This window comes from Anabas testudineus, chromosome 4 (genome assembly GCF_900324465.2).
Source record: "Anabas testudineus chromosome 4, fAnaTes1.2, whole genome shotgun sequence".
NCBI classification, from domain to species: domain Eukaryota; kingdom Metazoa; phylum Chordata; class Actinopteri; order Anabantiformes; family Anabantidae; genus Anabas; species Anabas testudineus.
Window position 1 is genome coordinate 6,701,028 of NC_046613.1, and position 26,738 is coordinate 6,727,765.

The 26,738-nt window shown below is 39.0% G+C and overlaps 3 protein-coding genes across 10 annotated transcripts in view; 1 reads left to right on the forward strand and 2 right to left on the reverse strand.

The window, feature by feature from the left end:
* scfd2 (sec1 family domain containing 2) overlaps window positions 1–1,383 on the reverse strand; it is a 75,023-nt gene extending 73,640 nt beyond the window's left edge. The window contains exon 1 of the mRNA XM_026345760.1: window positions 464–1,383. Within this exon, the coding sequence (XP_026201545.1) occupies window positions 464–1,277 (814 nt within the window). The 5' untranslated portion in view covers window positions 1,278–1,383. The remainder of the gene's footprint in view (window positions 1–463) is intronic.
* Window positions 1,384–1,434: 51 nt separating this feature from the next.
* Window positions 1,435–26,732, forward strand: fip1l1a (FIP1 like 1a (S. cerevisiae)). Of its 6 annotated transcripts, XR_003297905.1 has the most exons (15): window positions 1,435–1,494; window positions 1,670–1,767; window positions 1,920–1,983; window positions 3,319–3,380; window positions 3,591–3,698; window positions 3,820–3,926; window positions 4,090–4,175; window positions 6,065–6,167; window positions 6,237–6,333; window positions 9,252–9,306; window positions 11,864–11,919; window positions 13,550–13,712; window positions 20,263–20,403; window positions 20,488–20,679; window positions 26,486–26,732. XR_003297905.1 is itself a non-coding variant. In XM_026345836.1 (14 exons), the coding sequence occupies exons 2-14, from the start codon at window positions 1,704–1,706 to the stop codon at window positions 20,615–20,617; spliced, it is 1,236 nt and encodes a 411-aa protein (XP_026201621.1). In that variant the 5' UTR covers window positions 1,435–1,494; window positions 1,670–1,703; the 3' UTR covers window positions 20,618–21,076. The 6 variants fall into 6 exon arrangements, 3 of the variants coding, with proteins under 3 accessions (XP_026201621.1, XP_026201622.1, XP_026201623.1); XR_003297907.1 differs by lacking the exons at window positions 20,488–20,679; window positions 26,486–26,732 and adding an exon at window positions 17,412–17,549 and having other exon boundaries at window positions 20,263–20,366; XR_003297906.1 differs by lacking the exons at window positions 20,263–20,403; window positions 20,488–20,679; window positions 26,486–26,732 and adding exons at window positions 17,412–17,549; window positions 18,034–18,077.
* Window positions 20,804–26,738, reverse strand: part of lnx1 (ligand of numb-protein X 1) — a 32,185-nt gene continuing 26,250 nt past the window's right edge. For all 3 annotated transcript variants that reach the window (XM_026345834.1, XM_026345833.1, XM_026345835.1), the window contains 4 exons: window positions 24,004–24,181; window positions 22,662–22,908; window positions 21,978–22,136; window positions 20,804–21,837 (listed from right to left, as the gene is read on the reverse strand). In XM_026345834.1, the coding sequence (XP_026201619.1) occupies window positions 21,702–21,837; window positions 21,978–22,136; window positions 22,662–22,908; window positions 24,004–24,181 (720 nt within the window). In that variant the 3' untranslated portion in view covers window positions 20,804–21,701. The remainder of the gene's footprint in view (window positions 21,838–21,977; window positions 22,137–22,661; window positions 22,909–24,003; window positions 24,182–26,738) is intronic.

Genomic DNA, 26,738 nt, shown 5'->3' on the forward strand with positions numbered 1-26,738 from the left:
CTTGATATGCTAAACTATACAGAAAATAGCATTGTGTGTTTCCGATTAACCACATTTTAGGTGAGCAAAATGTTGAAAAATATGACACACAAATGAATGAAAAATAACTGGGAGGCAGAAGCCTGAAAAAGCATATTAAAGAATAAATAAACTATTTGGTTATGTCGTAGGCTTGATGTATTCTTTGCAAATTAAATATCTGCAATCAAATATTAGAATCTGTTGACATTTACTCAATCAAAATTTCTTTCAGTTAAGTTGTTTAGCGTATCAAATGCTTTCAATGTACAGCAAGAACAAATTATCAATTAGCTTTGTCGTTCCAGTAATTTCAGAGAGGACTAAAAATATATGGATTTGTATTCATCAATCATAAAATAAATCATAAATAAAACTTGTGTTGGCTGTGATGTGTTGCAAGGGTTCTGCAGCGTGCAGATGTTGACTGGATACTAGAATTCACCTGTAAGATCCATTGTCCGATCCACAAAGATGATTGATGCTTTATTAGGGGCTGTCTTTCTTCGGTTTTTGGCTTGGGGGTGATTGGTCAGTTCCCCCGCTATGATGCGACTCATGGGACCCACAGCAAAGCTCTCTTCCTTGGTGCTTGTGGCTTCAAACATTGCATTTAAAGCTGAGGCCAATGATTTGATTTGAATCTGCAGTTCAACAGAGAGGGAGTGAAAATCTAAATCAATCAGACTTCCAAATTTCTTCTTCTCTGGTCGTTTTGCATTTACTGTTTCCAGATCAGGTGAGAGCAGGGGAAACAGGTGTGCAAAAGGAGGCGTGAGGAGCAGCTGCTGTGATACAGGGGCGAAGACCACTGGAGCATGTATGACTTCAGCCGTGTAATTCATGTTTCCCATCCACTCGCAGAGCTTTTCTTCAAACTGCTCAAATACAGGGTTTCCTTCCATTTCTGTTGTGACATTGTTGGCGTACAGGTGTATGGAGTGAGCAACGGTGGTGAAGACAACACAGTACTGGAAGTGGCTGAGAGATATGATGTCTTTAAGGATGTCGACTGTCGTCCCCTTCAACAAAGTGCTTACCACAAACACGGCTTTTGGTTCATTCACACTACCGGACTCGAAGCTCGAAAATTGCTTTACATTTCTGGCTCCTGCCTCCAACAAGGAAGCAGCACCTCCGCTCCAATGGAGAGACTCTGCACACCTGTCATCCATAAAAACAACAGCTTTCTTTACTTTTGACAGCACCTTCTGCCACATCTTGATCGGAAAATTTGTAAAATCCTCCTTCGTCAGCATGTCGCCAGTTGTCGGTTTCAGCTAAATGTAGCAGAATCAAAGACACGTTAGCAATGTCAGCTACACTAAAGTAGCTCCAACAAAACAAACACACGAGTCTCCTAAAGGTGACGTGGCAACCTTACGTCGCAGCATTAAGACGTCACTCAACAGTCAACTCGTTACTATGGCAATAAGCAGCATCCAGAGGACAACTGGCAGAAGAAATGCTCAGAAGGTGCTAATGTTACAGAGTTATTAGTTAATTTTTGAAAGTCTCTAGGCATTAGTATTTAAAAAGGAGATAAAAAATGGAGTGAATTCTTAGAAAATAATATTTAACAAAAGACACACTCGATATTGACTGACTGACTGTCTGCTAACTAGCTGTCCCACATTTCCACAACGTCTAGCTGGAACTGCACAGTTTGAAGTAGCCTACATGCAATGTCTTCTGAGTCCGACTCAAAAGTTGCTGTTGAAGATGACGAAGAGAAAAAAATATATCAGTGTAAGTTTAAAAAGGGACAAAACCGCTGTATGTTAACGTTGATGTAGTTCGCTAGTTGGCGTCAGTTAAACGGGTAACTGGCTAACTGTGAGTTGTAGCATACACTGCTGAAGCAGTGAAATTAAACTCACGTTACGTTGCGTTTGTTCCAGTGATTTATGAGATGCACACTATAGATGACAGGGAAATGGAGGAAGCCACTCAAAGCTCATCCAGGTATGTAGTGTTACATGACCTATATATATATAGAGCATTATGTGTCTTACAAAAGCTTGTGGTCCCACTTTGTTTCCAAGGTAGAACCATTTTCATATGCATACTAGTCATCAAATGTCACAATTTAGATAGGCCTACTTATTATCCTCATTCCTATAACCATGATGAAATAATGATATTGTATTGTATATCAGGCTGCCCTTACAGTTTCACATACATTTCAAGAAAATACTCCTTTCATCTTATTTCTTTTTTATGTATACTACTTAAGGTTTAGGTTTAACAGCCAATTAGTGTAGGGTGAACAGAATCAAAATGAACTGTTGTGGCATTCTCATTTCCAATAAGAACAAACTGCATTTGAGTAATGAAGCATTCAGTTATAGCTAATACACGTTTCACACTCCAATAATAACACTGATCATTATAGGTGCACAAAAGGTGTGTGATGTCGATGAAGATGTGTGTGCTGCTTGAACTGTGCAGCCATGTGTGACATTAAGATGTATTTTGATGCTAATTAAATCTGCTACCAGGTGAGCAGTGTTTATTTGTGAAGTGACAAATGAGATGTAAGCAGACACAGACTGGAGCACTATCTTATCAGTCACCTTCAATCCCTAGTCTCTTTTGCTCAGAGTAAATATAGCATAATCTGCAAATTACAGTAGGTAACTGTAACACAAACCAAAGCTTCAGATACTAATAGATACTTTTTTATAATTATTTAATATACGATATTGTAACTCTCTATGAATGCGCTAAAGTTGGAATATAGCCAGTAGCTGGACCCTGCAAGAGTTAGCTGAATGAAGCACCAAGCTTAATATAGCTATTTTATAGATGCAGTTCTCATTATTGTGTGTTTCTGTGACAGCATCTGTCATACTAACCCTTATCCATTTTGACATGCAGTCGTTGTTATTGTTCTTTCCATTATTTCCTTTAGTTTTATAGGGTAATTTGAAAGCTGTTCAAGATGATGAAAACAGTGGAAATGGCAGCACTGATGAATATGTGTCATTTGTGTCACCGTGATGTAATTTGTATGAAAACAAACTTTATGACCTTGCTATCCATCTTTTGACAAAATAATGTTGCATTTTTTGGCTTTTTGTTGTGTCCTGCTTGCCGGTGGGGCATAATATGAATGTGTATAATTTGTCAGGAACCCACCTCTGTTAAAATATACCTTGAAGGTATTGTCATTGTTGTTTGTGATATATTAGTGCACCATTTGAAATTAGGTGATAACTGCTCATGCCAAAGTTCTACTTATTATCATCATGATGGAAGTAACTAGTGGTTCTCATGTATTTGCCTTTTGTTTCCTAGCAGCTCTGAGCACTCCCCTGTGCAAGGGAAAATTAACTCTGAAAGTAGTTTGCATGCAGTTGGTAAGTGTTTATTCTAGCACACCTTAAACGCACAAGTTTATCATCATCTGTCCCATTAACTTAGAGTATTGGCCTTATTATGACATTTAATCTCAGTGTAATAATCTTAAATAGTAATCTTAATAGTCTTTTTTTTATCTATATGTCATTGCCTTTTACAACTGTGAATTGTCTGTCTCTGACACCTAGAATTTTGTAAAATGTTTACAGTTAGTACTGCAAATGAATCAAACATGGATGCAGTGGATAATATGCAAGAAATACCAGTTCAGAAAGTAAATCTTGAGTCTATAGAGGAAAAGCCCTGGAGGAAAGCTGGTAAGTAGTAATATTCAAACTTGTAGATGTTAGTAATTCTTTCCACAGTTTTCACTCTATGTAAACTCATTGCAGCTGATTTTATGCAGACTTGTTGATGAGCATGTTGTTTTGCTTTAAGGTGCTGACATCTCAGATTACTTTAACTATGGGTTTGACGAGGAAAGTTGGAACACCTACTGTACGAAACAGACAAAACTCCGTGCAGCTAGTACAAAACAAAAAAGTGTAAGACAAGATATTCTTGATATGATTTAGTCAGAAGTCTTGAGTCATGAGCAAGCACTCTGTCTTGGCTAGTTTCTTGTTTTAATTTTAACTAGAGATAAATTGTGACTGGAGATGATTAGAGAGCAAATAAGGAGTGAGAACAAGTTGTTATTCCACTCAGGTCCAGAAGGGGCACAACAGGCATGGAGAAGAACAGCTTTGTTGTGCTTATTCTTCCTCAGCCAGCTCATTCACACTAGCTTCCAGGTTGGTAACACAATGTGTTTTCTGTTACCTATTGTCATTGTCTGTGTCTTCAATACTCCACACAATATCCCATGCCTGCTGTAGGTTGGAGCTCCAAGACTGGAGAAACTGGCAGCTGGCTCTTTCTGTTTGTTTGTGGCACAACAACTGTCTGGCTGGTGCCATCTGTTTTCTGTGATACTAGGATGGGCTCAGCATATTAGGGTTGTATTGGCAAGGGTTTACAAAGTGTTGAGGTAAACACACTGAAGTGAATTTTCATAGAATCAAGAATACTGTGAAAATGATTTGTTCAAAAAATTAGTTATAAGTTACAAGCAACTAATGAAAGATATCTGCTATCTATGTTATTAAAGTAAATAGTTAAATGAATATAACTAAGACCAGCTGCAACATTAAAATACTCACAGTATAACACTCTGGCAAAGGCCATTCTGCTGTCTACATGAATTTAATTTGACAACAAGTGTAGTTATATAAAAGTCAGACCCTTCTAAACCTAAATGGGTCAACATTATGTTGCAAAGCTGCTATATTTCCAGTCTCTTCACATTCACAGGAAGCATTTAAGGGGAAGCATTGAGCAGCAGATCAGGCAGAACCTTGTGGAAGACAGGGCTGTCAGGCTGGGCCCCATGGTGCTTTACAACCCAGTTACAGTCTGCCATCATTTATGTATATGCTCATGAGCAGCAGATGCTTGACATGTTAGGAAAAAAACATTCAATCCTGGCATGCATTTTGCTGCTATTTATGGACCAGGTGCTGTACTGTATGACTTTGAGTGCTTTTTCCTATACAAAACATCATCTTTGACAATGTCCATTGGTGGGCCTGACTGTCAGCTGATGCTGACTGCCAGAACTGGACACTTAATTAAAGATCCGTTCTTTTATTATGCTCACATACATCAGTGCAGTTGCCCTTTGGGGAGGTCATGTGGATATCAACATTACAGTATGTGGCATTGTGCATCTTCCTCTCCCTGTGTGACAGAGGTGGACTAGAGAGAAACCAGCAAGTCATACACTGTATGTCAGAGACAAATACATCCAGTAGGTGATGTGATGATGTTTGTTCAGTGGGGCTTTGATTTAGACATCTCATAAACAAAGAGTATGAAAATGTGATGCTTGCTTAAGCAATCTCTTGTTGCATTTGTTGATCTTTGTGTGGTGTTATCCACTGGTGTTGCATACCATGTAATACAGCCATTCCACTGTGATGTAAATAAGATACAGTCACAGTGTTTCCCGTATTTTTCAATTCACAACTAATTAGAATGTACATCTCTTTTCTAGCTATTATGTTAAATGTTTTTGTTTGGTGTGTATTTCCAAGGTGAAGTAAACATATAAGACATAAGGAGCTCCAAGCATTTTTTGCTGTTGAGCTTCTGTTACATGAATGTTGTGATGTACGTAGATGTTATTTTCTTCTTTATGTATGTTTTTCCTCTACTGTTGATTAAGTCCTAGTGACAGAAAGAGGTTAGTGGCTCGTGGGTGTGTGTGTGTGGGTATGTGTGTGTGTATGTGTATGTTTGTGTGTGCATGCTATATTGGGGATGGGGTGGAGGGATTTAGAACTGTAAAGGAGGATTGTTTTGTTAAGAAGGCAAGATGACCCAGATAAGGAGGTGTAATGCATTAATGGACCTGTACAAGGTTGTGGCAAGGATATGTGGAGTGAGATTAGAACAAACATATGTGTTGTTTTTAAAAATGTTATATATGTGCACATCAAATTCACATGCATATAGTTTCAATCATTTAAAAATGAACTTATTTAAAAAAGGTTCACTTCGATTTTCAGCCTTCTATCAAATTACTAATTTAGCATGGATGTAATGTATTTGTAGAATGTTTATCATATTACCTGCTCAACAGAGAGTCAAGTCCTTTGATTAATGTTATTGGAGGACGGCCTGGATGCAGCAGAAGTGTGGAAGGACACAGATGTCTTGATGAGAAAGGAAACAATACTCAGGTAGTGTGTTTAAGTGAATGACAGACAAAGACACAGTCACTGAAGCTATTAATACCTCTGTTCACATTTCAGACTACTGAGATATCCTCTGAGGAAGATAGAATTACTTCTTATCATCCAACCCCTCCATCCAATTTCGGCTCTCTCTTTTCATATGTCTGTCCACCACGTAAGTTACAACACCACTGTGAAATACCAGCACATTGGCTGTCTTTATATACGTGCTTATTGACAAAATACACACACTTAGTAGATAAACATCCTTCCCCGTTGCACATTCTCATCTGACACAAAGGGGTATGTTTGTGTACATGTGCAGCAATACAGAGATTTCAGGTGCAAAGAGCCCCAGGAGAAGCCCCTGTGGGTCACATCATGCAGCATCATGCAGCTGCACAAATGACTGATGGCAGTATGGCCATGTGCGTGTGTGTTTGTGAAGCTGCAAAACGTGTCATAATAAATAATCCTGTGGAGCTGAAGGACAGAGGTGAACATTGGCAAGCACTTGTGTGTGTGAGTGCTTCCATGACACTGTATGGATATATGTTTTGTGTCCTTATGTGTTAAACACAACATATATCCTATATGAATATACAGTAATTGCTGTCCAGGCACTACAGAATGCTGTCAGTCCTTACACTTCTTTTTGGTCTTTGTAGTGAAACAGACAGAAATCCTGGAAGGCTTCCTGGCTTGAGCACACAGCTGAGTGCATCTTCAAAGGTTCTAAAATAGAAACATGGGCTTAGGCCCCCTTCTTACCCTTCACACACCCCCCTGTGAACCCTATAATGCCTGGCAAGCATGCCAGAGCTGCTAATACAACCAAAATATCCAACATCCTGCAGACTGCAGCTTTGACCAGTCTACTTCAGCTTTGAAGTGTACTTGTGTAGCTTTTATCTAGACTACTCCCCCTTTTTTTAACTTAGATGCTCTGCCTTTTTTGTGATTTAAATGTATAACTTGATAAAAATAGCCTTTGGTAAAAAAAAAAAAAAAAAAAAAAAAAAAAAGAAAAGATAAAGAAAGAAAAAAGGGCTGGCCTAGCAGATTGTGGCACAAAAATGTGCTGATCAGACCAACCCAAGGGAATGAAGCAGAGGGGAATGAAGGAACATTCATTTTTGTTTGTTTTTGTTTTTCAGTGAGGTCATATTAGATGCTAAGTATGTTAGATTGGTGCACATTTTAGAGTGTAATTGTAGTTTTGCAGGGTTGTAGTTTTGTTATCTTTAATTGCAGCACAACTCACAACAAAGGTTAGACTGTCAGCTGCCCTGTGCTGCAGCTGATGCCCTCTACAGTTGGTTAGTAGGTGACTTGTTTGTGAGCACCCCTTCATTTGGCTTTGATACATTGACTTAAGATACCTTAGCAGATGTGCAAATTGTGAAATTACTTTACTATCAGCAGATGCCCTGGTATCAGAGCAATTGAAAATGAAATATACTGCACGTATTGAATTGGTCATTTTAATTGAATTTTGAAAAACAGAATTTCTGGTCCCTGTATTGTTTTGAAGTTAAGAAAGCTATTTCTTCTGGAAACATTTGACCAGCAGCTAATTGCTAAGATTTTTGTGAGTGGCAGGGGGCTTACAGGATGCTGTCACTCACATCTTGTTGAAACCACACATTTCTGTGAGATACAGTAGCCTTTATCTAAGCTAAGAAAACTCAGGCCTCTGCTGTAGTGCAGAACAGCAGCATGTGGTCTTATAAAATCTTATAAAGTCTTGTAAAATATCAACTGCATCTAAATCCCTCCAGCCCATAGCTCTGTGAAACATTAACATGAGCGAGAGAAAGCCATGCAAGCACAATCAATGGCAATTAGCCCTCAGCCATTAGCGCTCTCATATGCTTCCAAGCATGGAACTCCAGCCCTCATCAAACAGTCACTTGGGATCACCACAGGTAAAAACAATTACTCACTCACGCTAACATTGATGGCATGTGTGCAGACAAGCTGGTGTTGACTATGTGTGCACGTGTGTCTGTTTATATATGCAGTACACACTGCATAGCACTGTAAAGCGCTGGTTCTGTCAGCAAATACGTGTATTTTCTTGTCTTTAAACATTCTCTTGAACCTACAGTTTTTCAAATTAACATCTTATTCTTTAAACTATCACACACACAGCAACTTCATCTTTGTTGTAATTAATCCTCTCTGGGGTTTCGAAGTTCATATGTGTATATGTCTTCCTTTGGCCATCCAGGTGTCTGAGGTCTCAAAGACCTTGCCGGGTCAATCTGCCACAGTGAGCAGTTCAGGCACTTTCAGCTCTCTGGGACTTGTGTTTTTGTATTTCATTTACATAGTGGGGGAGCCCAGTGTGCTTTTTTTTATTTTCAAGCTTCAAGCTTTTCAACTTCCAACAGCTCTTATTATCCTTGCTCTTGTTTCACCCACTTTGTGTGTTCCTTATGTTGTTGAAAACTGCTCTGAGCCACTCTCACGTTAGGGGTCTTTATGGAAATAAGGGGATGGTGACCAGATGTGAATGTTTTTTCTTGCCTTGACTCTTCAAAGAAATACACACTCACTAGCCATTTTAAGTACACCTGTACAATTCAGTGCAATCTGGTAAAGCACCTTTGCCAATTCTACCTATTCTCAAAACTGTTTCTCAGTTTTTGTTGGAACTGTCAGAAAGATAATATTTCTACTATATGTTTCTTATTGAGGTCATAGTGGTTGATAGAGTCACACTGGAATGCATTATGTTAGGAGATGGTTCAAATGTTTTGGCTCCCTCATTTATGTAAACAGGGTGGCCAAAACATGTGTGGACCATAAACATATACCATCAATGTGTACAAACTCATCATGTCATATATGGGGTGGAGGCACAGATCTGTCTGGATTAATGATCTCCTTTTGAAGAAGATTAAGTGGCTATCTAAGCTCCTTCAACACATTTACATTTTCAGGTTGGGTGCAGTTGCATTATTTGAAATCCTGAAATCTTTTCTTATAAAAATAGATAAACATTCTCACTGTCAATAATCTGAATTGATTAATTGTTTAAATAATCTTCATTAAGAGTCATGTGGCTCTTTCTTTTTTCCCACGTAGCCTTCCTGTACCGGAAAGGACCCCCTCCCCCCTCCCCAACTGCTACTTTAGACAGGTGAGTCACTGATTCATTTACATAGGTACAAATTCAGCAAAAAAAAGTTTAGATTGTTCTCCAGAATGTTTTAAGATAAGGTTGTATTCATTCCTAAAACAAACAAACAAACAAAAAGATGTTGTTCCTATTTCTGACACAGACCTAGTGACCCTTATTTGACACAGCAAGGCAAGCCATGTTTGTGTTTTCTGACATTACTGGTTTTTATTCAGAGCTGAATCTGTTTTATCACTGTGCAACATGCTCCGTTGCTGATCTTGCAGCTGGACCAATGGCCAAATAAGGTAGAAAGTAAGACAGCAACCTTGTTTGTGCCTCCAGCCTCCTGTTTATCAGTATCCAAGACATCTCCCTCTCCCCTCTTCCGATCTATGTCACAACCTGTCTGCAAACTCCCACATTTCAGCTATAATTTACACCACTTAGATCACAAGTGGGCCACGTTGCACTGCAGGCTCTTCTTCATTTTCTTACATGGCCCTGAATTCAGCTCCACTCTAGTTTTGTTTGCTGCTCAGCTTGTTTCCCTTGGATGTTGTCTGTATCCAGTTTGTCTCAATCCATCTCTCTGTTTGTCTGTCTCTCTAACATCCTGCCCCTTCATCTTTTTTTCTCTTTTCTCAGTCCTTCTCTTTCCTATTCTCCTAATTTGCTATGTCCACGTGTGCCTAAATTCACTCTGTATTTGGTCCTCAAAGATGGGATTTCGCACATCTTAGTCCATCTGCCAAATCCTCACATCCTTCAGGGACTTACTGTTCCTGAACTCTGCCAGCCATTTCCCATACGATTTATGAATCATTTCCTTTTTAACATTTCTATAACACACACATGTGCAGCGTCTACACAGATAGTCCCTTCCTCACTGTTGCTGCTCAGCCTTTCTCTTGGGGATATTAAGAACAGCAGGTATTCCTGGCATGATCTAGGCCCTGGCTTCCTATGCTGTGTGGAGGGCCAAAGGCCCACAGGGCTCCCACTATCCATATTTAGTATTTGAACAAGAGTTCTGTAAATTTCTCAATGATATGCCTTTATAGGGAGATTAGAAGTACTGTGTTGAAACTAAACAGTTTTAAACACTCTCACATACTGTACAGTCAAACTTTAAATCTGATGTATTTGTCAAACAAACAAAAATTCATATTCAAAATATCAGATAGAGTTATCTCCCCACACACCTCCTGGCCATACTTGCAGCTCACGCAAGTTGCTAAGGCTATTATCCTGGAAACACATGCCGTGAAAATACACATTGTGGAGTTGAAGACATTTGATAACCCCCGGAAGACCCTGATACCTCAATGTTCAATTTAACTGATAAAATATTAACTATATCACTATATATAACTATTGTGATATAGTCCAAACTAAGTGACAAACCAATTTGTAAATATTTTAGGAAATCTGCTAGTAACATGAAAATCAGTAGATCAGTATGAGCTATCTGAAAATAGTACATTTGCTACTGCCAATAATTTTGATTCACTGACCTTTGCATTGATTCTCCTATACTGTAATGTAGCAAGAGTCCCAGATTCATCTCTCAGAGGTGTCAAAGCCATAATAAATATTATTGGCTATTAAAGGCACTTGTGTTGCATTACAGATGAAGTTACTGTCATCATTGTTTATGTTGATGAAACCCAGAGACCAAAAGGTGTGAGAACTGAGTATACAGAGAGCTTTGATGACCCATTAAACACACAGTTACTATCCCCCTGTTACAGCCGTGCCTGCAGACACATGCTCACTCACTCAGACTCACACTTCCATTCACTCATTCTGTCTCCATTCACCAACAAGGCTCTGTCTTACTCTGTGTCTCTGTTAGAAGGGAATAAAAGTTCTAGACAGTGAAGACTGGCTAGGTCAGTGCTGGCATAGCACCTGGTATAAAGGATGTGCTTACTACAAGATTTATGGAGTTATGTATTTGGACTCACACCTGGTCAAAAGCGGTACCATTGGATGAACTTGCACACATGCACACACATTTCACCTTCAGCCCAATCGGAAGTTTTCAATTGGAAGCGGGCATTGGTCCAGGCCACGTGGATGGGCAGAAGGTCCAGATAGTATCAGTAATATGCCCTTCATGCACTCCTCATGGGTTGGCGAGCTCACACTGAGCCTTGACAATGAGCCAGTCACTTCAAACACTTGGAAAACACAGCTGTGCATTTGGAAGTGCTTTGATCGTGTTACAGACCAGTCCACTTCTTTTTTACTGATTGATTCATCTGTAACTTTGTCTGCCCCCCCCCCACCATTTCTTTTGGGGTTTCTTGAAATAAATGTCTTTAAGCATTGAAGTTGAATGACAATGGTCTAGTCTAGTCTGTCTGGAGGAGAGTTATGAAAAGTCGTGAATGCTATAAAATACTATAAAATGTGTATAAAGGAATGGAACTAAATAAATTTTCACCAAATACTGTCAGACAAGCAATAACAGTATGCAACATACTTTTTTCTGTATTGCATTTGAGTCATGTAGAGATATTATGCATGAGCTAACATTATATTCAAACCATATTTGTTCCTTGCTTTTCAGTGGACACCGTAGAGAGTGCCATGATCCCTCAACTTTACAAAACCGATTTTCATCAGGTAAAAATGTCTATGCATAAGTCCAGTATTCATGTTACTTAAATTAGTTTTAATTAAAACAGCTTCAGCCTATATAATATGCTCCTGAATATTCTGGGATAGTGATGTTTGTTTTCTTCTAGTGAATTCAACCATCATTGGAATTTCATAATTCCATTGTATTGGCTGACATAGAGATGTGAAGATAATTGTTGGTACCCTACCATTAAATAACGAAAACACCACATTGATCACTGAAATAACACAAAACTGACAAAAGTAATAATAAATAAAAATGTACAAAAGTTAACTCATGAAAATTAGACATTACTTTAATAATGAATTGTAGTTCAACAGAAGCACTTAACAAATCAAACTTATGAAACTAGTGATTTGTCCTCAGCCATTCTTGGGTGTTTTTAGCTGTGTTTTGGGGTATTATTATTATTATTATTATTATTATTATTTGGGTTATTATGAGACCAAACAACATTATGCAGAACATTTGTGGCTTGTCAATATGCATTTTCTGTTTTTTTTTCTATGATTTGCTTTCATCAGTGGAGTCCTCCTCCGTTGTCTTCTATAAAGTCCACTTTGGCTCTAACAGTGACGGATGGTGCGATCTGACACTGATGTGCCTTGACCTTGGAGTTCACCTCTAATTTCTTTAGAAGTTGTTCTGGACTCTTTGGTTACGATTCGTATTATCCGTCACTTCAATTTGTCATCAGTTATCCTCTTGCCCCATCCAGAAAGGGTGGCTAGAGTCCTGTGGACCTTAAACTTCTGAATAATATGTGCAACAGTAGTCACGGGAACATCACGCTGGTCTTACACCCTTCACCTTTAACATGTTTGTCAATAATTTCTTCTTATTTTAATCTCCTGAGTCAACTCTCTCCTTAACTTTCTATGGTCCATGTTCAGTGCAGTGCATCACATGATGCCAAATAGCACAGTGACTACTTTTCACCCTTTAAATAGTCAAGTGTGAAGATGACAAGCTTTAGTTTAACATGTCCCTATGGTCATCTTTTCTAGGGGTACCATAATTTCTCTGCAGGCCAATTTCATTTGTTTGTTTTTAAAAAATGCATGTCTGTCTGATTTTCATGAGTTCATTTATAGTAAATTTCTACTTATGATTTCCTTTGTCAGTTTCAAGTTATTTCAGTGACCAGCGTGGGGTTTTCTTTTTTTTTTTCTTCTAATGGAAGGGTACCAACAATTTTCTTGTTTCTGGGGACAGGAAAACTGTAAAAGTATATTACAGCCTTTTGAATTTTTATAGTTTTCAGCGCTTCTTAATGTTCATTTATTTTACTCTAAATAGAGAAATAACGTCATACCATTCACACTTTGCTGTATATTATGTTTTATCATTCAATGTATGTTCTTAATATGCCATTTGAAATATGCATAACATGCAGAAGTATTTAATCATAATTACATTTTAAAAAAGCAGTACAGCAATGTTAAGTGGTAGAAGGTGGTCTAAATACTTTGTCATTGCTGTTTATGGTCCTCTTTAGTCACCTGTGTAGAGCAAACGTACGAGAAACGAGAAAATGTATGTGAACTCAGAAAACCATGAAATTCCAAAGGGTTCACATACTTTTTCTTGCCAATGTATATGGTTTAATCCCAGGGACTGAGCTCTACAGTACTGGACTGACAAACACTGCTAAGGCCTGGGAAAACTACATATTACAGGAAAAGTGTAACAAAGACAGATCCAGAGATCATGGCCAAGAAAAAAACAGTAAAAGAGGAAGAGACAGACAAAGATGGAGCTGTTCTTCACACAACAGGTGGGTCTTAGCGACTTGATGTTATAAATATTCACCATCAGATCTTACATCCGTTTATCTATTGTCTGTTTTCCATGTGTATATAATATTGATCAAGTACACGGTGCACTCTCTCCCCACACATTTTCCTCATTTCACTCTCATATTGTGGGATGTATTAATGTAAATGTCTGCTGAGCAGCTGTGGTCTGCTCTGGATTAGAAAACACACAATATATTGGTTCTGGTTCCAGGTATCCATTCTATTTTGACCTCTTTCAATATGCGTGCACCCACATGAGACAAAACAGGACTGTAGACTACAATGTTGGCATCAATGCTGTGTAGTATTTCAGCATGACTGTAAACTAATGTGGTACTGTATGTGATGGCACTTAGTTTGGGAGTCTGCGTAACAGTGACTAACTCAAGTGGCAGTGTAATCAAGCTTTGTAGACACGTGGACAGAAATAAATTGTACTCAGAAATGGGTTGTTTTTGATTTGCCATGAACAATTCTCTGAATAATTTAACTCTGTAGCGTTGGCATGTGACTCAGTTTTCTTTCTTCTTTTTGTGTTAAATCGTTTCCGTATAACTTGGCAAAGGTTATATGGAAACTTTTTATCTCATATCTCCAGCTGATGGTTATAAGATGAACTGCTGTGGCTATTGTGAGAAAATGCACAGCTGTTGTGAAGAAATGCACACTATTGCAAAAGAGCCTAAGACTATTGTGACAGAAATCAAGACTATTGCAAGGCCAGGAGAAATTATTTGCAGCATATGCAGAGCTATTTTAGTCATTCTGGTGCAGTGAGCCAGGGGCCAGGGTCCAGTCTAAATTCTAAATGAGGGAATAACAGGCTGTATTTGCCAAGTACTGCCAGGAAATAATTGAGTGTATGCTCCTCTGCATGGTGCTTGGGTGGTCCTCCATGTGGCTCATGGATGATAACAGTCAATCTCACTTCTACTCCAAATTTCACATAGTGCCCTACTACCCTACAGACTGTATGTGTACTCAAACACTTGTGGTCACATGTATGCACAAACCAGATTTTGCCCTACATTTTCTCTGCACACTCAGTGTTGACCAGTAGCCAAATGTCTATTTAATTATTATCAACTCGGGCAGCTGCCAGCCAAAATACACAATAGGATAGTTTTCCTCCTCCTCACATACCCCTTAGCTGATCTGAAGCTCATTGTGTATGAAAGGGTTAGTTTGACATTACACTGTGATAAAGTATTTTTCAATAAAACCTGTACATCTTAGGTAGGAGGGCTCTTGACAAAAAAAAAACACTGTGCATAAATTGAGTTGGAACTCAATCATTGGGTTGTGACTGCCTATTCTCTTTAACTAGTTAAAACTACATGCAGTACAACTGAAATTTGGACTAATTTACCAACCTCTATCTGCGGTTGCACAACCTGTAATAACATTGACAGTAATGAATCACTGTGTCAGTATATGTTGGAGCTTCACTATTAATTACTATGGAAATTTGTGCAAAAAAGCAAAAACGACAAACTGAAGCTAGATGCAGACTCAGGTCTTGTAGGTCAAATAAGGGAAGTGGGACATGGGGACAGCTGCTGAAGCTGTAGGCTAACTGCAGAAGATAGAAAGTACCAGAATCACATGTGTGTGACAGACACACAGGGAATGCACAGGAGGATTGGCTATTCACATCATAGATTTGTTCTAATGTCACAGTCACGAGGGAATATTGCTATGGCCATGAGTCCAGTGTGTACTGCTCACACCTTCTGGGCTCTGTTGATGTGGTTGCCCTACATTCTGGTCACTTGATCAGACTTCACAATGTGAATGTCACACACATCCTCAAATGTTACATGTTTTCTGTTACATTGATTTATGACTGTGCTCAGGTCTATTTTTAGACGGGAACGGGCGAGATTCATTGTCATTGTGTTCGTGTGTGTGGGTACTGTAGTGTGTATGTGTGAGAGAGAAACAGATGGAGCCTGCGAGAGCTTTGTTGCTAGCCACCCTCATTGGTGAGGTCAGTGTGTGAGTGTTACTTAGCACATTTGTGCTGCTGATGTAGGAGCTGTGCTTGGTAGCCCACATGCCCTGCGCTGAGTCACATCTTAGCATGTGGCCAGAGTGTGGCTGGGCAGCCTCAAGGCATCAGCAAGTGGTTATCAGCTGTGGTTTTGACCACATGCTTTAGATTTAGCACCACCACTAATAGATTTCATGAGCCTAACACTCTTTTCACCCATGGATATACTCTAAACAAGTTACGTCTCTTTTGCTTCCCCTGTGACTTTCTAAATGGGTGCAGGCTGAGTTGCTGGTTGCCCATTTGGTCAACACTTGACTGACTGTAAATTTCATCTCTAGATGATAGATGTACCTCTTGTCTATCCAGCTGGCAGTCTCTTTCATCATGTCTTTCATGTGCACATATGCACATTCTGACATAGACAACAGCAATACGCAATATCCTCTTTTTGCTTAGGTTCATTTCTTACACATGGCACTGGTTCACACAGTTTTCTTCAGTGAGTTTGATTATCGGTTCACACATATGCTTGCACATATAATCCAGTGAGTTCAATGGATAGTAATTGAGTGGAAGTCCCAGTGTGATGTGCAAATTAAATTGATAATTGTCTTCCTGCTTAAACTAAAAAGCTTCATTAGAAAATGCTGTAGGGCTAGTTTCAGTGTTAACAAAGGGTTTAGCTCTCTCCTCTTTCCACTCATCCCCTGCTGGAGGTTTCTTCCTCTAAAGAGAGTTTGTCCTCTCTACTGTTGCCTAGTGCTTGCTCAAATGGGATTGTTGGGTTTTCTATATAATTCTGTATACCATTATACTTTGTACGCACTATACAAATAAAATTGAACTGAATTGAATTTAGCTGACTGAATATGGAACAGGAACTGATAATTGAAAAAAGGCAGCTGTAATACAATGCAGTGGAATAAAATTAGGGCTCTGCTAATTCAGAACAGCAAAAGCATAGCAATAACATTTTACAGCCACAAACACATTTGCAGCAGTGAACAGTAAGAGCCTCATTCAATCTGCATGTATGCACAATAGAGTTATTTCCTTCCTTAGCTGAAAACATTTGGAGAATAACAGTTTCATAAGTTTCATACATCTTGCCTGTTGTTTTGAGAAAGAATCCTCAGTGCAACTTCGATGGCAGCCTTGTGATTTGGAGGAACAGCCCTGTATCTGTTTCAGGTTTTGTTTTTGATTTAGGAGGCATAGCATGATCCAAATTGCCACTTTCCTTCTACCATAGGCAGATGGGTACAGCAAAACCTGTCTTTCACACGATTTTCCTCAGCTGCTTTTGTGTCTCATGCCACCTTTATCCTGGCTTCAGGGTCTTTCTTGGAACCTGTACAGTCTTCTCCCTACACCTGTTTTTATTTTCATTCCATCATTTTTTTAGCCCTGAATTTTTTGTCTTTCTTCCTTAAATTTTTTTCCAGGTCATACTACTTTGTCAGTGAAATTGTCAGTGTCCCTTCATTCAGTTCTACTGTCTATCTTTTTTGTTAAACACACAGCGTCCCTTTCAATTTTAACTTTACATACAGTTATCCCACTTTGTGACACGTGACACTTTTAAAGCTTGCTTCCCAAGGGCAATTCACACTTATCTTTTCAAAACATGTTTTTGTTCCTTACGGACTTATCTACAGTTTCCACTTCTTTTGTTTTGTAGATTTCAACTGGCCTGAACCTCCAGTTTTGTTTGATTAAACACTCACTCTCCTACGGAAATAACAACTTTTAAGAAGCATGTTTGTTCTATCTGGAGCAAACTTATTGGCATTGGCATAATCTAATTCAATAAGAAAAAGTAAGTATTGTTGTTACAGATCAGAGTATTTACTTTTATATTTCACTTTTGAATTACATTGGCATAATCTAATCACCACTGAAACCGAGACTCACTTGGTTTCAGTGGCGACCGGTTTTCTTCTGATGATGGTTTCTGTGGTTGAGTCACACTCAGTCCAGCAGTAATCAAGTGATAAACCCTCAGGTTTAATACTAAGATTATGTGAGACAGTTCCAAGGGAGCACATGTAAACTTCCTTTTAATGTCCAAACAATTGAAAGGTGCGGTGTTGCTGCAGTTGCTGCATATCCTGTCACACCAGTAAGCTATTTTAAAGCAGTGAAATCATGTGGTGAATCCAGTTCACTCCAATACACTCACATTGTGTCGTTTAGTGGGATTTAACTGCCACATGCTTTTCAGGTCAAGTTCAACTGTGTTGACATACTATAAGAGACCAAATGTGTTGAACTTTCACCAGCAAATTTTGTCTTGACCGCAGGGCAAGCTGTCTGGACAATTTACTAGCTGACATGTGCCAAGGCCATCAGCCCGGAGGGGTTTGTTGATCTAATGACTGTAAGATCAGTCACTAAATCAAAATACTTGTATATTAGATACAAAAAAATATTAAACAAAGACACGGGTTAATTGTTTTCCTGTATTTTTCTAGTGTGACCAGGCCTTTAGAAATGTAAAGACCGTTTTGCTACAAAATTGCCATTGTAGTGAGTAAGATAAGGAGCAGGTGAGGGATTCTGCTTGTATTTCTAAAATGAAGATTTAGCTTAATAAAATGTTACAGTTTGTTATTTGGTCTCTTATAGTATGTCAGTAAACAACACAGTGTATTTACATAGTTAGTTAGTTTACATAGTTAGTTGGGTTATATTATTTGTGTTAAAGAATAGTCATCTTTATAGAAAACCCAGTTTATTGCTGAACACCAAACTACCGTACATTGGCTCTCTAATGTTTCTTTTGGTAACCAAATACTCCGCCATAATTGAGCTGAAATAATAACATCTCCTGCTCCGTGAGTCATCAGACATTACATTCTATTTTTCCATTTGCAGTTGGGATATTTTGTTGATATTACTTTCATATTTAATTTTGTCAATCGCAAACTGTGTTTCGTATCTACAGTGAGACTCATTGAATCATCTGGGTTTCTCTGTGAAATCACTGCAGGGACAGAGTGTGGTAGGCACAGACATTCTGTGGAATCTGTGTTACTGACAGGCCCAGGCACTACTCATGAATAAAATTATAAAATGTGAAAAACCAAATCCTGAGGCTTCCATGTTATAATTTAGTCTTACTGTCTCCTTGGGAACTGTTTGACTGTGTTTTTGGTGTTACAGTATGTGAGGCGGTTTCTGTGTTAGAGCAAATGGCTCTGAGCAAGAACAAATATGGGCCTTAGGTCCTAATCCCTGTTGCTAAAACAAGAGTTGTCTCCAAATATTAAACATGTTTAGCTTTGTACTTGCAATAACTCTGCCTCTAAAGGTTCTCCCTCTTTTCTGTGTTTAGCAAGTGAATGGTAATAATTACTACAGCCATGTGTGAGTGAGTGTCTGTGTTAGCAGTGCAATGCTGTATCTGTACTTTTCCTGGACCTCCTGGAGAAATATCTTAATTGTGATAATTCTTAAAGGTCAGGTCAATTATTCTAAAATTACAAACCACAAACTGTGCCATAGCGTGGTGTGTTGAGATAAGGGAGTATAAGAGAGAGAAAAACAACTGTGTTTTTAAAAAATGATTTTATTATACATTCCAAATTCAAGAATAAACGCTGGTGTTACTCTTGTAAAGGAACTAATTCTCATTACACAGGCAAGTAGATATGTATGTGCTGAATTTAACAATAGCATCTTTGGTAAGATGTTTGTCGGAAATTCTACATGCAGAACTGTTATTCTCCTCACTTTTCATATTTGCCAACGCCAGACTCAGATGTTTGCTAGCAATAGAAACATGTTTGCACATTGATTGATGTAGTTTTCACTGAGCAAGATACACAGAGCAGTATTTATTGAGACAAACATTTACTGGGGTTTAGGGTTATACCTAACGTTATAGATTTGTGTGTTCCAAAAAAGCATATGACACTTACAACATCTATATGTTGTATATATAAAAGTATTAGAGAGAGATTAGAGAGAAAGTATTATTATAAAACTTTATCCTTCAAGGCACAACAGGGTACTGCTGCTTTCACTTTTAGAACCACTACACTGTTCAGTAGTTTGAAATATGACTATTTGTGCATGTGATATTTAAGTTTTAGGTGTTTTGGTGAAATTTGCCTATTCTCTTCATGGTCATGGGGGTGGACATATGAAGGGGAAAAAGGTAATGACTGATCAATGTTGTGGTCTCACTGCTCTGTAGGCTCTAAAGTGAATAATAGTTTATTTTAGCTTAGAAGATACTGCTGCATGGATGCCTGGCTTTAATACGAGACATGCTGTAAGTCTAGTGTCGGGCTCTTTGTTACTGTAGGTCTAGGCTACAAAAGATCAGACAGACACACAGCAGGCACTGTGTCTAAGGTTTTGGTCCCTTGAGTTGTGACTTAGAGAAGAGAATAAAGGACAGCAGTCTCAATTCTGTGGCCAAGGAACCATTTTCCCCTTTGCGTTTTTGCCAATGAAATAAACTACAGTTATATCAATAACAAATGGAAAATAAATACTCTGCATGTGTGTATGGCATTTTTCAGTGGAGAGGAGCACACGAGGCACAGGGACACTGTGGAGCAAGGGCACAGACGTCACAGTTTTGAAGGAGACAATGGAGAAAAAGAAGAATGGAGCAGAGGGAGGAGGCGTAACAGCGAGAAATGGCAGCAATCTTCATGCAGGTCAAACAGAGACACACTCAGGCACTTAAAAAGAAAAACAAAGAGAACTGTCATGTAATTATTTCTCACTCATGTCTTAAACAGCAGCAGGAGTAGGAGTGGAAGGGACGATGGTGAGGACAGGAAAAGTCAAAACAGACAGAGTCACAAAAAGAGAAATGGGAAGGATAATATGACAAACAAGATCTTCTCCTCTGACAATGAGGAAAAATAAAACCTGACTGACTTTCAGTTTCCCAGTCTTTAATGTGAAGAACTACACTGTGGCATCTTACGGTATGTTGCATCTGAAAATGTGTGTATCATTTTATTTGAGAGACATAATTTTATGCATATGTAATAACAAAATCTTTATGTTACATCAGACTTTAGGGTTGTTTTTATTGAGCTGAGGCAAAACTGTTTTTCAACAACTTTATTGATCATTTAACCAACTGAACCATCAGATATATTACACAGGCCAAAGCGTGACAGACAGAACCACAGTAGACGGGCCCCAGACCATCTACTGATACATAGAAACCAAGACAGTATTTTTTTCTTAAAAGTAAGAAAATTAGTAAGGCCTCCACAATGTCACCTATTTAAATATTTTTAACATGTTCTTAACACATTGATCTTTTATTTTTTAATATACTTTTTTCTTGCCAGTGGTTTGATAAATTTTCCATAGCTTCTGAAATAAAAGAAACAAACCTCAACAAAGACTACTACTTGGCAATGTGTCGTCAGATCAATGGACAAAGATGACAACCACTGTCAGTACAAACAGAATGGAGCCTATATTTAAAGGCCATATCACAAACAAACAAAAGAAACGTATTACAAGTGCTTAGATCAGTACTTTTTTTAGACATCCAACATTTACAATAAAGAAATGTGAGTCCAACTTAATTCATACCTTATTATATAACTACTGGAATTGGCAACGTGTTGTATTTCCTCTTGATCCACCCACTCCACTCACTGGATGCTGTGCCAGAGAATGACTGAGAGAAAGTCCTCCAAACAGATAACGCGCAACATCCTAGTTAGAAGTGGCTCAGTCCCTGGATCCTCCTACTTTAGGTCAGTGTTCTTTAGAGGGGCAAGTTAACCTCTGGTAATGATCCAGTCTATTGTTTGTCCCTTTGTAAACTCTCAGCTGTCCATCAGAAGTGAGACATCCACAGAGCTACCGCACTATTCTACGCTTCCTCCACACAGCAAGCTTGGGCTGGTCAGCTAGTCTAAAGATTAGCCTTACACATTCCTTGGTCAGTGCCACTGAAAGCAGTGCTGGATGGCTTGGGGAACTGCTACAGGAGACTGCCTGGCCAGGATACAATGGTCAGAGTGATTTTGCCCCGAAGCTCTTTCAGAAGGCGCACCAAAGCTGTGTGGGTCATCCCCCATGTACTCTTCCCGTTGACCTCAAGCAAGATGTCCCCACACCTACACAGAGATGACCAATTAAAAATATGCTTTGAAGTGCTACCGCTGTTTACATGTCTTACCCGTATGGGTCGACATACGTTACAGAGCAGTTGTTGGTATAAACAGAGAAACACATTTTTACACATAGGCTAAAATACCTTATCCTGCCATCATTGTAGGCTGGCGTCCCCTCCACAATGGAACGGATAAAAAAGGATTGATTGCAGTTGACCTCCTCCTGACCTCCCACGATACTGAAGCCTAGGCTGCCCGAAGTGCTCCGTCGTAGCACAATGTCTTTGCAGCAGTAGAGATGCCTGCATGAGCCAAAGGGGAGATTAAAAACACTAATCTCTCAGCTGCATCTTTCAATTACAGTGTATACTGCACTGTACTGTATACTGAGTATGTGTTCAGAAGCTAGATTACTGAAACCAACCCTGTGCACCAGAAAAAGGCAGCTCTTTGACTGAAGGACTGACTTGAATACTGTCTCCTAATCAATTCACTGTTCAAGGAAAGCCACATTTTTATATGACTTTAATTTTTATTTTATTTATTGCTGTCAGTGCACCAAAGTCTCCATGGCAACTCACTGTAGTAACATAAATCCATATGTTACAGTGTGACAGAAAGTTTTTAATCGTTTGAGCTCCTACTGATATAACGGTGAATATTTAAACTGAAAAGTTAGTTTAGAAAGTATAATGAGCATCCTCTCCCAGCTGGCTCTGTCAGAATTTCAGTTGGCACTGGCTGGCAGAGGTCAGAAGGACCAGTGTGTGTGTGTGTGTGTGTGTGTAGAAATGTATTAGAAGTGTATATAGCAATAGGGTGCTCACCTGGGTAGCTGTAGCCATGACACCCACAGTGGGGAGTAATCGTCATTGGGCACTGGGCTCTTGGTGCTATCCGTGGGTGAGGAAGTGAGACAGGGTGGTAACATGCACTCTTGCAGGCTTTCTTCAGGGGGACGCATCTCCAAGACCTTGAGCAAAACAGGAGAGGAGGTGTTCTTCAAGTTGGCCACAGCCTCGCCTCGCGTCACTCCTGTCAAATCCACCCCGTTCACGCTTAGCAAGATGTCACCTAATAGGGAGAACAGTGGACAGCACAGCTCATTATCTACCCAGGGTTGCTGCCTTGATTATATTTTTTTGAAAAGACCTCACAGAGCAGGGACTCATCATCTGCCTATTTAATATTCAACAACCTCTCTGCTTAAACACAAAGGGATGGCAACCAAATGCCACCTGTGCGCTAAAAAGCCTATCAGTGATGAAAGTGGTGCAAAGAAAAACAGACAGCATGGTCCAGCTTGCTAGTAAGCGACTCAAAGGGCATGTTTGCCCTGCGAGAATATGCAAATACAAATCAATGGTCTATTACAATACACAAACATGTTTCATAACCACAACAACAGAGACAGCTGCTGCAACTATGTCCCATATGAATACAGTAGTGTACACCGTGAAACAATGCACAGGACAGACCGTTTACTTCTCTTTCTATTAAGTCTGGACGATACTGCTGTGCTCTATCACAGCATTGCTTTCATTCACTCATAAACAGAGCCTCAGGCACTTGGTTATGTTTTAAGATGGACATGCTGGAATCAGTAGAAGGGACTAACATCTCTCACTCCCATGTCTTCACCTGCATTATAGGCTATCAAGGCTGCCTCTATTACATCCAATTGTGCCACTCCATGTTTGTCTCCATTTCAGAGCTGACTGATTTGATATGGCAAACTAATTAAGTACTGCACAAATTCTTGTCTGGAGCACATTAAGTCCTGAGCACCGTTATGTTAGAGTTTGTTTGTGTTTTTGTTTAGGTGTATTGGAGCCAATTTAGAAAGCATTGAACCATAGCAGCACTACTGAGTTTTCTGCTAGATGAATAACCTTCTTAATGAAACATGAGTCTTGAGTGTTCATCAATCTCCCCATGTGTTATATATGCAAATGATTCATAACCAAATCAATGAGACTGCCTCCACAGCAGTCTGTGACTACCACACAAAACCAATATTCCATTCACTTAAATTAGTAATTAATTGTACTAAAGCACTGAACATGACATCTCTTGTAGTAAAAATATGAGTAATATTCTGATCATTTGAAGATTGAGTGTGCTGGTGTTTATAAAATACACATCAAGTTGATTAGTGATTAATTTTACCTTTGCGAATAGAGCCCTCCTGACCCACCACTCCGTCAGGGTCCACATTTGTGACATAGATGGGGAGGTCCCACCCTCGGCTTGACATGCCCCCAGCCACAGTCATTCCCAGGGAGTCATATGGCTCTTTGGTCAGAGTAACTGTCTTCTCATAGCATGCAGGCTTCTGACAAGAGACCTTCACATGGGGTAGAAAACAGAGAGAGTAGTAAAAGTAGAGGATAAAGTAAAAATAGATTGAAATGCCACTTTTCTTTTTGCCCCAGTACCATGATAGTGGACATATTCATAACTGATGCCATTGTTACAGTAAAAATGTTATGATGTGAACTTCATTGTTACACCAAGGGCACCTTCTATAGGCAGCCATATACATAATCTAATGAGAGTTTGAAGCAGAATATTTGCATATTAATAAGGTTTGTTTTCTCTGGGACCTGTGATAGCCTCTTAATGGTAAGACATACAGTAGATATAGTTGCTAATTAATGAATGACCTTATTAGCATAACTTGTATTGTACAGTATGTGGTGGTTATTAGGCTGAAACATCGGGCAGCTCGAGAGCCTCTTTTTTCGTGTCCTTGTTCAAAATAGAGAAGTTGATTTATTCATAGACGTCATGATGCACATGTTGGTTTGGTGACCGAGGCTGTGTGTGGGATAAAGTGAGTGAGATTTTATTTATGGTGGGTGTGTTTGTAAGTCAGATGAGGGAGATTGGGGCAGAGTAGTAATGAATAACACATGGACACATTGAGGTTGATGGGATGGAGCTTGTGATGCTTTGCTAATGTGCTAGATTTGCAGATTTCTGCTGTGCTGATCACCTTATGTGAGTGACATGACGACATGGCACTGTGTTAACACTGTCCATACTTGCTGCCTAACTGTAGTACACAATACACAATTACACCATACACTACTGTGTATACCTCACTTCTGTGTAGTACATTATTACCAAAGTGTTGTGGCGTATGGTATGTAAATATGTATGCACATCTATACACAGCAAGTCAGTAGTATACTATTTACAGTTAGCACCTACTGTATATCTAGGAGTAGCTTAATATTTTTGGAAAAGCTGCTTATTTGCTTTCTTGCCAACAGTTATGGGAAGATTGATACTCCTCTCATGTCTATTCAGTAAACATTACGCTATGGCCAGCAGCTGGTTACCAGACATTTATATAAGCATAAAAATGGAAATGGGGAAAGATAGCTGACTGTTGGCAGTAGCTTCATAAACACCATACACATATAAGAGTGGTTTCTGCTCATCTACATTACATTTAGTCCTTTTGCAGACTCTTTTATCCAAATTGACTTACAAGTGAGATACAAGGTACTCATAAAGAGGTCTTGCCTAAGGACCCCTAATGGAGATAGGCCAAAGCTGGGATTCAAACCCCAGTCTCTCGCACAGAGGGCGGCGAGCTTGCCACTACACTACACTATCCAGCGCCTGGTTGAGGTTATTGCTCCCAAGGGTTCACATAGTTGTTCAAGTAATGCTCCACATCAAAGGAAATATGTAGATTTACCAAAACATTAACACAGCACGTATCCCCAAATCTCTCTCTCTATTTATCTATCTAGATCATGATCCCAAATCATGATGTTTCCTCCAACATAAATACTTCTGATTGGGATGATGTATTCATGATGATATGATTGGCCCTTTTTATGCCAAATGTAGTGCTGTGTTCTTTACAAATAATTCAATATAGTTTCATCAGTCCATAAAAAACATTTTGCCAATACTGCTGTGGAGTGTCAATGTGCTCTTTGGCAAACTTCAGGCATTCATCAATGTCCTTTTCGGTAAGCACCCTGTTTGGTCAATGTTTAACGTACTGTAGACTCATGAACACAGATGTTGGCCAGTTACTTCAAATCTCTGGCTGCCACTCTAGGTTGCTTCTTTAAATTGTTAATGAGTGTTTGTTGTGTTCTTAGGGTCATTTTGACTGGCCGTCCCCTTTTTTGTAAAGTAGCCACAGTCCCAAAGTGTCTCCATTTGTAGTTTTTTTGCCTAACTGCAGACTGGTGAATTTCTAAAGTCTTTGACATTACTTTGTAATCCATCTTTATGTAAATCAACAATTCTTGATCGGTACATATGTGTTAAAACTCTTGACTTAGATGAAGATCAAATGACATTTTATAACAAATTAATTAAAAACCATGAAATTCCAAAAGGTTCACATCCTTTTTCTTGCCACTGTATATATATTAAATAAAGTAAGGTCTACAGAAACCTACTCCTCAAGGTGCATTTCCAGCTGAACAATATTTAAGATCACTTTTAGAATGAAGAACTCAATCTAAATATCAATAAAAAAAAAATCAGACTTTTACTCAAGCAAAAAAGGTTGTTTTTTGCTGTAAACGTAAAGATGGATTACAAGTAAATTTTCAATGTTTTAACTTATTAAACATCTAACCTTATTTATAATGTGCATTACTTTCATTTGTCATAGACAGACGTGATGGTGATGTTTTCTGTGTGTTAGAAGACAAAAAGATGGCTGATGTGGATGCAATAGCTCTGTGAAAGGACTGCTTGCTGCACTGCTTGAACGACATGCTCAGCTTTGATGGGAGAACAATACCTCTATGCATCATTTGCACCTGAAAGGGACTATTTATCACAGGAAAGGTGGCAGTGGAACAAAACTCTTCTCTGTGTATTGATTCTTGTCTCCTGTGTATGTGCCTGTATGTGCTGCTCAC

What these genes read in the sequence shown, in the direction of transcription:
- fip1l1a (XM_026345836.1), top strand. Translation starts at nt 1,704, where the DNA reads ATGTCTTCTGAGTCCGACTCAAAAGTTGCTGTTGAAGATGACGAAGAG. An exon ending in GCCACTCAAAGCTCATCCAG is followed by an intron (nt 1,984 to 3,318) that starts GTATGTAGTGTT and finishes TTTGTTTCCTAG; the next exon opens with CAGCTCTGAGCACTCCCCTG. An exon ending in CTAGTACAAAACAAAAAAGT is followed by an intron (nt 3,927 to 4,089) that starts GTAAGACAAGAT and finishes TATTCCACTCAG; the next exon opens with GTCCAGAAGGGGCACAACAG.